The 13,776-nt window shown below is 49.3% G+C and overlaps 1 protein-coding gene across 2 annotated transcripts in view; it reads right to left on the reverse strand.

The window, feature by feature from the left end:
- Positions 1-13,776, reverse strand: part of Pafah2 (platelet activating factor acetylhydrolase 2) — a 31,607-nt gene that overhangs the window by 913 nt on the left and 16,918 nt on the right. For both annotated transcript variants that reach the window (XM_040756382.1, XM_005079585.4), the window contains exons 7-11: positions 13,603-13,716; positions 9,772-9,863; positions 8,283-8,453; positions 5,493-5,647; positions 1-1,052 (exon numbers count right to left, since the gene is read on the reverse strand). The exon at positions 1-1,052 is cut by the window's left edge and continues 913 nt beyond it. In XM_040756382.1, coding sequence (XP_040612316.1) covers positions 958-1,052; positions 5,493-5,647; positions 8,283-8,453; positions 9,772-9,863; positions 13,603-13,716 — 627 coding nt within the window. In that variant the 3' untranslated portion in view covers positions 1-957. The remainder of the gene's footprint in view (positions 1,053-5,492; positions 5,648-8,282; positions 8,454-9,771; positions 9,864-13,602; positions 13,717-13,776) is intronic.

The raw sequence follows: 13,776 nt of genomic DNA on the forward strand, positions 1-13,776 counted from the left end.
CAAAGGCACTTAGCTTCTGAGGGACTCCTTTGTGTTTATGTCCTTCTCTGTGTTCTGAGGACAATACTGTTTGCCCACATGGGCTCCTAAGTATAACAGAACGAAGTGCCCATTACTGTTTCTCATACAGTGGGAAACCAGAGAGTTACCTAGTGTTTGTACCTCACCAGGGGGCAGGTGGAGAATACCAGGCAGGGCTGGAGGCCCTAAGGTTCCCCTTCTGGCCTTTGGCATCATGGCTTGCACTCAAGAGGCAACACTAGCCCCCGATGAGGCAGTTGGCTCACCCAGTCAAGTCTTCACATTCAGGCTCCATGGGTCTCGGTCTCTGCCAGTCCCACCCTGCGCCTTATTCTCTTGGCTCAGCCTCAGAAAGTTAGCTTGCCAAGGACTGGGGATGTGGCTCAATTACTATAGTGGCCTGACCTTTACAGGTAAACCACGGTAAGGTCAGGTCAGAGTAGCTACCATGGATTCATGGGATTTCCTTGAGATTAGCACCTGGACACCAAAAATACTGGGTGTGGAGTTTGTGGGGGCAGTGGGGGCAGTTGGGGAGTGTGGGGTGTGGGGGCAGTGGGGGCAGTTGGGGAGTGTGGGGCATGGGGGCAGTGGGGGTACCTCATAGTCATCAACTCAAGTCAGGTTTGATCCCCAGCACTGAATAAAGACCAGGCATAGTGACCCTTAGAAGGAGGGTCATCCTCACACAGTAAATTCAAAGCCAGTCTGGGATATGAGTCCTTGACTAAAAGAAAAAAAATTAAATTCAGCTTCTCAATCAGTCAGTGAGATGCACTCTGTTCTGAGGTGGGTTTAAGATCAACGATTCCAAGAGCAAAGGGCCCAGTCGCCCAATCAGCAGTCTGATTACATCCTCTCAATCTGTGAAAAGAATCCATGGGCAGCTCCTAATTGGAAGCTCAGCTGGAGCGACCTCCAAGTGACCATCTGTTGCTAGAGACTGGACAGATAGTGTGGGGCCCCTGGGATGAGCGCTGGTCCGATGCCTTCAACGAAGTTGCTCCACTGATCATAGTCCTCCTTCAGGTCTGCATGGCACAAACAGGAAGCAGGATTAGGCAAACCACTGCAGAGCAGGTCACAGAAGCTTCCACGGGGTCCCTGGGGCATCCTACAGAGAGGAACGTCTGGGATACCCAAAGGACTGGGTATGGCGGCCCCCCAGGCAGCTGGGGTGGGAGCTCCAGGAGTCTGGACAGCTGGGCCTACACAGGCAGGCCCTGAGAGGCCGTGGAAGTGCTGTAGCTTCCATTGAGCAAAGTGGGAGACAGAGGCATTCAGCAAGAGACAGATCTGAGGAGGAGGTACTGGAGATGTGGGGAGGAAGAGGAGGCGTTGGGAGGAAGAGGGGGAGTTGTTAGTATTCAGGCATCTGTATTGGTCTGTCCTTGGGGTTCTGAAAGGATACGCCCTCAACTGCAGCTACTAAGAGCACCTCCTATGGGCCCTGCCCACTTCCCATCCTCTCTTTCTGTCTCTGTCTCTGTTTCTGTCTCTCTCTGTCTCTGTCTCTGTCTCTGTCTCTCTCTCTGTCTCTCTATGTCTCTGTCTCTCTCTCCCTGACTCCCTCTCCCTGTCTGTCTGCCCCTGCCCTGCCCCTCCTTCCTCTCTCCTGCTGCTCCGGTCCTCTGAAGCTGGTCTCCTCCCTCCAGTTCCCCCTTTTTATGATTACCCTTTCCCTAGGGAAAAACAAAAACAAAAAACCTCTGCCTGAACCCTGTCTTTCTCTCATGTGCTGCTTTTCTTAAATTACAACAGGAGTGAGACCTTCCAGGAGGGCAGGTGGGGGCAGAGAGAAGGAAGAGGAGGTGTGGGTAGTCAGCAGGAAGGGGTGGGACCTCACTGGGAAGGCAGCATCACGGCTGTGCTCTGGAGGCTTAGGCAAGCACTGAGAGGTGATGCTGAGCCACCTCTGGCCTATTTAGTTCCCTAGTGACAAAGCGCCTAGAAGCTTCTTTTCTTTGTAAAGCCAGTTGGTAAAGATACAGTGTCTTCACTCAGATTCTGCTTTCTCTTCTCAGACGGGTTACCACAAGAGCCTCCATGCTACCCCTGGGTTACCACAAGAGCCTCCATGCTACCCCTGGGTTACCACAAGAGCCTCCATGCTACCCCTGGGTTACCACAAGAGCCTCCATGCTACCCCTGGGTTACCACAAGAGCCTCCATGCTACCCCTGGGTTACCACAAGAGCCTCCATGCTACACACACTCTTGGTTCTCAACTCTCTGACTCACCATCCTTTACATGTATCCAGACTGCAAGCCTGTCCAACCATGCCATTCTCCTGCCTAGAACCTAGAGCAGACTCCTCACAGACTGAGGTGTCAGATTCCCAACCCCCCCTCAGCAAACCTATGGGCCGCTGTTCCTGACTTCTGCCCACTTCTCCCCTTCCCTCTTCAACACTACCAGGGAAGACCCCTGTCCCTTCCTTCACTAAGGCCTCTCTTCATCAGTCAAGACCAAAGTGAGAAGGCCTTGTTAGGCAGACCCTTCCCTGGATGTTCTTCCTTCATTCCAGTCAGGTCTATCCCTGGGGTCCTCCTAAGCAGCCTGTGGTCAAAGACACTGTGTGTACCACGACACTGCGGCTCACCAGTGAAGGGCACGGGCTGTGGGGCTGCGTGCTGGCGTTGTCACCAGAACCAGATAACCTTGAACAAATTATAGATTACCGACCTCTTCTAAGCTTTAATATATTCAGTTGGAAAAAAGGAAGCTAATAAATTAAATTAAAAAAAACTACTGGAAAGGGCCACCTCCAGAATCCGGCATGATAGACAATGACTCTAGAGTACTGAGTGTGACAAGTACTGGTTACAGCAGTGACCTCGACATAGGCAGACTAAATCTCCAGCAAGCTTCCTCCAGTCATGACTCCTGCCACCTCCCTTTAACTGTCTGCTACCAAAGGGAGCTGGTCACACCATTGCAGGCTCCCTTGTCACCTTCAAGGTTTTCCTTTCTTTTCTTTTGAGACAGAGGCCTAGCTGGCCTAGAACTCTCTATGTAGACCAGGCTGACCTCAAATTCACTGAGACCCACCTGCCTCTGCCTCCCAAGTGCTGGGATTAACGATGTGTGCCACCACTCCCAGCCTGCTCTGTCATCTTTAATCTTGGACTCCTATAAGGACATGTGCCTAGGGGAAACAGTAGGTGCAGCTGAGGACCAGGGAGCAGGAACCACTCAAGTCTTGGGGGTGGCGCCACCCCTTTTTGTCAGGAGAAAGGGTGTGTCTCTGTGAGCCCCTACAAGTTTCTAAACTCATGCTGGAACAGTTCTTGGCTCATAATTTGCAAGGTAAATGAGCAAACATAAACAGAAATGCAAGTTTGGCTCATAGCAGCAATGCACTCTTAGTAGAACAGGCATATCATAAACATAAGCACAACCCGAACCAGATGGGTTGCACATACTGTGGAAAACATGAATGTACCCAGGCTATGCAGGGGAAGACCCGGGTCCTGAGCACAGAGGGGAGGCTCCTGCTGGGCCAGGTGCAGCCCAGACCATGTCTAGGGTAGTGTGTTCCAGTCAGGACACCTCTCTTTAAAAGAGGCACTGACAAATTGCACTCAAAGGAAAGTGGTAACAGAGTGCATGGGGGAATTGAACAAGGAATCACTGAAGGTCCCATGGCCATTAGATTAATGAACAGAGCACATCAGAGGTGACCACAAATAACAAAAGAGCTGCCATGGCTACCTGAGGCTTCTCTGGTCAGCTCTTGGGACATTCAGAGCAAGTGTGTGTGTGTGTGTGTGTGTGTGTGTGTGTGTGTGTGTGTGTGTGTGTGTGTTGAGGGGTAAGGTATCAGATCTTGCTGTTAGATTACAATTCAAACCTTAGTGGGCCAGGCAAGTGTGTGTGTGTGTGTGTGTGTGTGTGTGTGTGTGTGTGTGTGTAGTAAGATATCAGATCTTGCTGTTAGATTACAATTCAAGCCTTAGTGGTCCAGGCAAGTGTGTATGTGTGGGGGGTGAGTATGTATGTGCGTGCATGTATATGTGAGCTGACACAACCAAGTACCTTTCTTGGGAATCTAATATTAAGAAATAATCATAGTAAATACATAAGCAAATAAAATGAAGTCACTACCCCCAAAGTTACCCACCAGGTACAACTGTGAATAGCAGAGCTTGAACCCACAGGAGAAAGAACCAGTCGCTGGTGGCATAAGCTAAACCAAGTTCTGAGGAAGCAGAGACTGAACAAACAGACGCTTCAGGGTAGGAAAAAAAGAGCACAGAAAGAATGAAAGAGGCTTAGCCGGGTGTTGGTGGCGCAAGCCTTTAATCCCAGCACTCGGGAGGCAGAGACAGGCAGATCTCTGTGAGTTTGAGGTCAGCCTGGTCTACAGAGGGAGTGCCAGGATAGGCTTCAAAGCTACACAGAGAAACCCTGTCTCGAAAAACAAACAAACAAGAGAATGAAAGAGGCAGAGGAAGACAAGGAAACAGGAAGACACATACTGAGCCTGTGGAGCAGAGAAAAACACAACAAACCCAACAAACACAACCGTCCTGCAATGATCCCTTGACTCTGTCACTCACTGGGTCCAGGCACACCTCATAAACAAACTTCCGAGTTCCTTCCTTCCTTTCTTTTGTTTTTTGTTTCTGTTTGTTTGTTTTTCAAGACAGGGTTTCTCTGTGTAATGGCCCTGGCTGTCCTAGAACTAATTATGTCAAGCAGGCTGACCTGGAACTCACAGAGATCCACCTGCCTCTGTCTCCTGAATGCTGAGATGAAAGGTGTGCGCCACCACCACCCAGTTCACTTGTTTCCCCTTGAGGTAAAATAAAATTCTAGTCTTTGTGGACTAAAAAGCTTTAATTAGACCATTAGCTTTCTTTTTGCAATATTTGTATATTTGTGCATGAAAGCGTGTGCAGGTCAGAAGAAACTCTGTGGAGTCCGTTCTCTCTTTGTACTTTTGTGTAGGTTCTAGGGATTGAACTCAGGTCTTCAGGCTTATGACACAAGCACCATTTACCCACAGAGCTATCTCAGCAACACCGAGATCACTTCAAACATCCAAATTCCCAGCTTCTCCGGGTAGTGACCTCAAAAGGCTTTGCCACTCATTTAGCTGGTCTGTGACTTATGATATTGGTCACAATCCTTCCATTTTTGGTTTCTTTAAAAAAAACTTACATAAAATTTGTCCAATTATTATCATTAAGAGCCCACAATGCACAAAGTGATGGTAAGTTTGGGGGCCAAGGTGGCGGAGTGAAGAGAGGCAAAGGTACTGTCACAGTGAGGAAACCATGGCTCGGGAAGGTTAGGTGACCAGGCCAAGTCAGGGCCTCGCTGGGCAAACCTTCAGTAAGTGACTTTCCTGTGCTGCTGTGTCAAGCTTCCATTTGCCATGACTCTCCTGGGTCCTCGTCATGCCAGTGCTACAGGACACCCAAGGGGCCCCATGTGTGCTCCCTAAGCCCCAGCTGTCTCCTTACCAAGGTGCTTCTGCAGGAAGGCCAAAATGGCCCGCACCATAACCTCCTGACCTTCGTAAGGGTCCAAGGTCCCACGAGTGTGGCTGGAAAAGAATTTAGCAATCAGGTTGCCGGTCACGAAGGCAAAGTCAGTTTGGCTCCGATGAACAGCTCCCCTGGAGAGAAAGAGAAACAGCCGGTAGGAGGGTGGAGTCAGGACGTGTGCACCCAGTTCAGGCATGTGTGTGCGCCTACTGCGTACAAGGTGCTGCCCGTGAGTCTTGGGTAACTCTCCCAGCAACCTTATTGGGGAAGTACTTTCCCCTGTGATAGAGTCTGAGAAGAACGAAGTGACACTGGACAGAGCTAGGATTTGAACCGAGGTGTGCCTGGCTGTGCCTGCCTCAGTGTCTAGGTCACCATGCCTGACACTACAGGGAAGGAAGGCAAACCCCCCTAACGGGTAACTTTGGGCCATTTTTAGGCACCTTGAAGCACCCCAGCCATTCCTATTACATCACAGCTTTTATCCAGGGACCCCAAGGCCATGAAACATTTAACCTCACTGCCAGAACTGTGCCATGATGTCAACAGAGAGAGAAAACAACTGCTTTTAGTTAAACAATCACAGCAGGGAGAGCACAGAAAAATGGGCTCTGGATTAAGCCGTTTGGTTGTAAATGAATCAGATCATTCGTTCATTCACTCATTCATTTGTGGTAGTGGAGACTGACCAGGGCCTTCTGCTCCCGAGCCCTGTAAACATATTTAATTCACAGCGGAAATACTCCACGGACACCTACTGACTTAAACTACTCATAATGCAAATGAATGTGACGTGGAAAATCTAAATGCTGAAATACCTAATATGTGGGAAAACATTTTTAAAAAATAAATGTATTTATTTATTGGTGCATGTGTGAATCTGTGCGCGGCTGTGTGTCTGTCCGAGTATATATGTCTATGTGTGTGTGTGTGTATCTGTGAATCTCTCTGTGTGCAGAGTGTGTGTGTCTGTGTCCGCGTGCGCGTGCTGTGTATCTGTCTCAATATATATGTCTGTGTGTGTGTGTGTGTGTGTGTGCGCACACGTACACACGCGTGTGTGCTGTGGGTCCCAGCAACAGAACTCCACATTCAGGCTTCATGGCAGGTTGTCTTTATCTGCTGGGTTATTTTACCAACCCAAGACTGATTTTTTAATGTACTATTTAAGGCACATGAAAAAAGTATGTGTAGAATGAAAAATGCACTGGATTCTTGAATATCCAGCACTAGATTTTAAAAAATAACATACTGGAGTTGGAGAGATGGATCAGTGCTTAAAAACACTTGTTCTTGCAGAGGACTCAGGTTCGACTCTCAGCACCCACACAGCAGGTCACAACAGCCTGTAACTCCAGGTCTAAGAGGGCAACACCCTCTTCTGGCCCATGGGTATCAGATACATACATGCAGGAAATCACTCATACACATAAAATAATAAAAGTAGCTGGGCGGTGGTGGCGCACGCCTTTAACCCCAGCACTCGGGAGGCAGAGGCAGGCAGAACTCTGTGAGTTCGAGGCCGGGCTGGACCGATAGCCTCCGAAACAATACAGAGAAACCCTGTCTCGTAAAAACCAAAATAAATAAATAAATAAATAAATAAAAGTAATAAATCTTTAAAAATATTGGGGGTGGGTTGAGACAGGGTCTCACTATGTAGCTCTGGCTGTCCTAGAATTCACTCTGTAGACCAGGCTGGTCTTGAACTCAATAGAAATCCACCTGCCTCTGCCTCCTGAGTGCTCGGATTAAAGGTATTCAGTCATAAAAATATTTTTGAAACGATACTATATTGCCTATAGTTAAATTCCTTTTGTGTGCCCTGTCCCTTCCCTACAGATCACAAGTGACCGAATATGACTGGCCTGGGGAAACATTTTTGCAGTCCTGTCCCTCAAGACCTCAAAATCAAAATGAAAGGAGGGACTGGGTCAGGATGGGCAGGAGAGGAACCCTCAGAAGTCACCACTGAAGCCACCGCTCGGGGGCTTGGCATGGCATAAACTCAATTGCCTAGATGATTCCCAAGGCACATAATGCATGGCTAGCTGTGCTTTCTGAAGTAGACACTGGTGCGTGGCTGCTTGGCTTACCCGGGGCAGGGCTCAGGCCTGCCTGAGTGCCACATGCCTCCCACGTGGCTTAAGCTGTGAAACCCTGTTGCTCTAGAGAAAACATCCGTCACAGAAAGTGCAGCGACTACTGTGCAGCGATCAGGTGAAGACAATGTGGGTTATTTGGCCAGCATATAAGTGGGTTGGTTTGGGTTTCATGCTGACACCCAGGTTGGCCTTGAACTTTCCATCCCCCGCCTGAGTTTCCTATGTGCTCGGATTACCAGCATGCATCAACAGGCTCAGCCTGTTAGGATAACCTCTGTGAACTGGATATCCACGGACATTCCACAAATCCACCCAAATTGTCAAAGCATATGCTACCCAAGTCTTCAAAAAATAGTAAAATTCCCATAGGAGGCTAGAGATGACAGGAATCCACCCAGACCCAACACATCCATTTTCCAGAAATTACTAAGTAAATCCTATCACACAGCTACACAAACTGTAGAAGCAATCTCTGTGGATGGGGCTCATTGGAGAAGAGAGACATATAAAATCCTATAGGAATTATGATATGGGGATTCTGGCAATATTCAGATGTTCTGTGAATATACAGAAAATTCTAGATAACCTAGAAGACATGAAGGGGGTCCCAGCTGATTAAAAAACAGACAGGCTACTGGGTCCTGCTTTGGGGCATACTTACAGGACAGTCACAATCCTGGACTGTTCATGCTGGGCACATATCTTCTTCATCAAGTTGATGGTCTCCACTGTCTGGAATTTCTCAGCATTGATGAAGAACACAGGGCCCCGGGCCTTGGGGTAAAAGTCATGTTCCAGAGGGAACATCCAAGCATCCAGGGCCACAGCACACCTGGGATAAGGCAGACATTTGGAGCTGTCACTAAGAAACTCGGGTAAGAATGCATTTGGTAGAGGAGAACTGAAAGGGACCTTTCTCTCCAATGGGCTGACAACTCAGAAAGCCAGGACCCACACCCTCCTATTACGATCTTACGGAGGAGTACCTGTTACCTGTCCCCAAAGAACCTTCTAGAATTTTTACTCCCTCAGAGCAAGGGTCAGATTTTCTTCCCTCGATCTACCCTCAGGTGACGCACTCTAGTTCTGCAGAATGTCACCTCATTCATTTAATCTCTCAATTCATTCAATACTCACCGAGTGGCTACTGTGGCCTTAGCCCTCTGGATGCAGAGATCAATGAGAAAGGCCGTACATCCCAGGAGCTCCCAGGACAGCAGGGGAGAGCGAGATACTTTGAAGGTATCAGAACCATAGCTCAGAGCTCTGGTGTGTGGGACTAGAGCCTGCGAGGCAGAGAACCCTACAAGCTTTCTTGGTACTGTGATACTGACACTCCATTTTCTCCTTTTCAGCAGGGGACAGTCACCTTCCACTGTAATGACAGTCACGTCCCCTTTCCTTGCTCTTATAGTCGTTGCTAACCCTCAGCAGCTCAGTTGCATCTGACTCCATCCATGCTCACCATCCTCCACCTCCACCCTCATGCAAATCCATCGTCTCTCAGTTTTGCTGACACGACCGCATCCCCCAAGCCCTTCAAGCTCATCTGCTCCATCACACAGCAGCCAGGGGGCTTTTTAAAATCTAAGATTGACTGTTCTCTGCTTAAAATCCTTTAATGGTTTTTTCATTTTATTCTATTTTTTAAGATAGGGTCTTGCTTAGGTTTGCCTTGAACTGTGATCCTCCTGCCTCAGTTTCCAGAGTGCAAAGATATGGGTGTGCACATCATGTCCTTGGCTTGTTTATTTTCTGAGAATTTGCCTGGTGGTGGTGGCTCACGCCTTTAAACCCAGCACTCTGGAGGCAGAGGCAGGGGGGGAATCTCTGTTAGTATGAGACCAGCCTGGTCTACAGAGCTAGTTCCAGGACAGCCTCTAAAACCACAGAGAAACCCTGTCTCGAAATACCCCCTGCCACCGCAAAAAAGCTAAGAATTTGCTAGTCAATTTCCTCCCCCAATAACACAGTCTCTCGAAGTCAGACCTTGTTTAGCTGATCACTGAATCCCCAGCCCATCAAACAGTGTTCAGAACACGATCCTGTGTAACACATCCCTGCTGAATGAGTGAGTGAGTGAATGAATGAATGAATGAATGAATGAATGGTGTGTGAAGTCCAATGACAGCAGCATCTCCGGTACTCACCGAAACTGGACCTCCTGGGCCAAAGCAAGAACAGCTGTAGCGCCTCCAAACGAGTGTCCCATCACAGCCACGCGGCTCATGTCGATGCTGCCCTGAGGAAAGCAGGGAACTTAGCCGAGGAGACAGAGAAGCGACTGTAGGAAAACGACGTGCGGCTATGATGCCACCCGAGACTGCACCATCTGAGCCTCCGGCTGGAGTAAGGCGGCACACCGTTGTGATCAAGTGTAGTTCTAAGACATAATGATGGCAAGTTCAGGCCCAGCCTGGGCTAAACAGTGAGACACTGTCACCAAAAAAAACCCAAAACAAAAAGGTATCTCTGGGGTGTAACTCGAACATGTTTGGCACAAAAAGGGCTACCGGTTTGATACCCAGCATGGCAACGAGAGAAAAAGAGGCCAGGCGGTGGTGGCGCACGCCTTTAATCCCAGCACTCGGGAGGCAGAGGCAGGTGGATCTCTGTGAGTTCGAGGCCGGGCTGGACCGATAGCCTCCGAAACAATACAGAGAAACCCTGTCTCGTAAAAACCAAAAAAAAAAAAAAAAAAAAAAAGAGAGAGAGAGAGAGAAAGAGGACTCTCTGTCGCCAGCTGATCTTCGGTGTGAACAGCCTTCAGGGGACGGTGTTTTCACCTGGACTTTCTGTTTCTGTTCTGTGAGACGGGGTCTCGCTATGTACTCCTCACCAGCCTGAACTCACTGTGTAGACCAGGCTGGCCTCGAACTCAGAGATCCCCTCCCTCTGCCTCCAAGTGCGGGGATTAAAGGTGTGTGCCACCACCCTGGCTCATCTTGACTTCTGTAATCCCCCTGCTAACACTACCATCTTCTGAGAGCTGGCTTTCAAATGTCTGTGAGCACCCCAACAGATGAGTTTCCTGGCTTCCACAGCTCATCTAAAAAGCGGACTGAGAAGCATTCCCCTTCAGCAGTGGTTCTCAACCTGTGGGTCATGACCACTTTGACAACACTCGGTTTCCAAAAATATTTACATTACGATTCATAGCAGTAGCAGAGCTACAGTTACGAAGTTGCAGTGAAATAATTTTATGGTTGGGGGTCACCACAACACAAGGAGCTGTATCAAAGGGCCGCGGTGTTAGGACGGCTGGGAACAGTTCCTGCTCACAAGCTGGTCCTCCAGGTTGCCACAGAGCACACAGAGGGGAGCACAGGGAACTCCGCTGCCCTCCCCCCAAGTTTTGCTCTGGAGTAAGGGCTGCTTGTGCAGAAAGCAAGTCAGGTTCTACTTCCTCTGTGTGTCTGTCCTGATTTTTATCCACAGCCCAGGGAGGATTTCTGTGCTCTGATGGCTCCATAAGTATCTATTTCTGGTTGTTCCCAGAAGCCTTCAGGGCATGGTTCTATAAAAAGCCACCACCGATGTCTACTAAGGGGCTGGGAAGTCTCCCAGGCTCTGTGCGCCGCCACACTCTGGCTCAGAAGCCCTGCTCGCCTCAACATCTAGCCCAGGGTGGGCATCCATTCTCCGACTTGGCTAAGAGAGGCACCTGGGGCGGCAGCAGTCGGGGGCTCCTTTAGCTTTTAAAATGTAAGTGACTATTTACATACCTCCAAACTCAGGTTTGTAGAGAAACCTCCCACCCCTAGAGGCCTGATTTCCACCAGCTGCCTGCTTTCTGCTCCCAATTGGTGACAGTTTCTTCAGTGTTCTTGAAGAGTTTGTCACTGAACAGACAAGTAAACAGGAGTGCACACGGCCCCTCTCCAACAGGTGCTCCCCCAGCGCGTGTCTCTGTGTAGCAGTATTAGTACAGAGACTGCCTTGTCCTTCTCTGTGACTGCACTTGACTTCACTCGGAAACACACAGCTGGCTGCTCACTAAATCTGTCCCCAGACACGTCGCTAGATCATTTCTTTACAGTTCCGTGTGACTGAGTCCTAGCTAACAGCATGAGCAAAAGTCTAGCTTCAATCCCAGTTCTGAAAGGAGCCTGGATCCCTGGACCACCACCAGAGTACCCTGTGGGCGGTACACAAGAAAGAGACATTTCTATTGGATGAAGCCACTGAGGGGGTCTAGGTGCCCTAGCAATTAGCATTCCTCTCAGAGGAACATGTTAGCTCCTCCCAACTGTTTGCTCTTTGGAACAATGCAGCTCATACAGGGAAAATCCACAGACTGGAAACTTCTAGATTAAAAAAGAGGAAGGAAGGAAGGAAGGAAGGAAGGAAGGAAGGAAGGAAGGAAGGAAGGAAGGAAGGAAGGAGCATACATTGTGCGGCTGATAGCTCCCAACACACTGCCTTCCTCCAGACAGTGGGAGAGGCCATCTTCTTCACACTTGTCAACAGGGGATAATGGATGCTCAGATTTCCTCAGTCTCATAGGTGAGGTTTACTTAGCTGGTTGGTTTCGTATTTCCTCTGAGATCCACCTGGACAGATCTCAGTTGGGTGGCTCTGGACTTCAGCACTGGGGGACCTGCTTCTCCACTGAGCAGAGTCACTGAAGCCCACTAGAAGTCAGGGTCTACCCACACACAGGCATATGTGTCTTCCTTAAAAAATTTTTAAAGCAGATGTTGATACATAAAACTTTAGCTTTGGGAACAAAAGTCCCAGATTAAAACTGACTCCATTTTTCTCCCTTTTTAATTTTAACTTTATTTTGTGTGCATGGGTATTTTGCCTGTATGTATGTACATGTACTACGTGTGCCTGTTGCCCATGGGAGCCAGAAGAGGGTGTTGATTCCCTGGAACTAGTTTCAGATGGTGTGAGCTGCCATGTGGGTGGGAACCAACCCTGAGTCCTCCAGGAGACCTCGGCCAAAGCTCTTAACCAGAAGCCATCTCTCCAGCTCCTCCACCGCGCTTGTAACTAGGTGCTGTTTGTAGGGGCCGAGACTCGTTGCCTTCCTCTGATGTACAGAGACAATGATGCTGACTTCCTGAGATTATGTGGGGAGCCCTTACTCAGCAGAATTCTTATTCACACAGTGGAATATTACATGAGAATTAAAAATGTGCCATGAGCAGTGCCTGGTTGTGCAAACCTGAACTCCCAGTACTCAAGAGGTAGAGGCAAGAGGACCAAGAGTTTGAGGCCAATCTCAGCTACACAGTAAGTTTGGGGCCACCCTGGGGTGCATGAGACCTTGTCTCAAAAAAAAACAACACAGGAAAACAAAAAACAACAACAACAAAAAAAAACAGAAGACTCTAACTAGCTAAGTGTGGTGGCTCACATCTGTAACTTCAGCACTTGGGAGATTAAGGTAGGAAGACCACCATGAGTTCAAGGAGGTAGAAACTGTACCTCCCCAGCCACCAAGTCCATAGCCAGAGCAGTGTCATGGCCTCTAGGAGGGGTCTTGGGACTCCCTTAGAAGTACTGTTGGCTACTTGCCTACAGTAGACAGGTCACTGGTCCTCAACACCCTGCTCTTAGGGAGGAACTGTCCCCTCTAGTCATGTGGCAGAGTGGGACCCTCAGTCCTGGTGTCCCAGCTCCTGTGACCTGGAAGGTGGCACAGCCGAGGCAGGCCAACCTGAATAACCTCTCCCCCTGGCACAGAGACCAGGCCACGCAGACTGTGTCATTTACACAAAGGCACAGCCTAGAAGCTAAGAGTCTTTTCCTTTGGATTCCGGCGCTGTTCAGAACCAGGCCTGGGTTTCTAGCAACTACCTCTCTTGCTTGGAATCTGATGAGAACGAAGGCCACACATGCACAGCTTGCAGAAGGGACGGAAGGGTGCAGAGCTGCCAGTCCGAGACCCTGGGTCTCACTATGCCAGTCTGAAGTCTCCCGGTGCTCTCGGCAGCATGTGTGGCTCTGGCTCATCCCAACCGCTGCCATACCTTCAAGGTCATCAGGTCCAATCCACCAGGAAAGACATTGAGGACCGGCTTCCCATCGGAGACGTCCTGCAAGATCCGCAGTACCCGCACGCACTCTCTGGCCCGCTGGTGCACCTGCAACACAGCCAGTCTACGGGAGCACCCCACAACCACGCAGTGAGGACCTCAGCCCCC

The sequence above is a fragment of the Mesocricetus auratus genome, unplaced genomic scaffold (assembly GCF_017639785.1).
Source record: "Mesocricetus auratus isolate SY011 unplaced genomic scaffold, BCM_Maur_2.0 Super-Scaffold_100014, whole genome shotgun sequence".
Taxonomy (NCBI): Eukaryota; Metazoa; Chordata; class Mammalia; order Rodentia; family Cricetidae; genus Mesocricetus; species Mesocricetus auratus.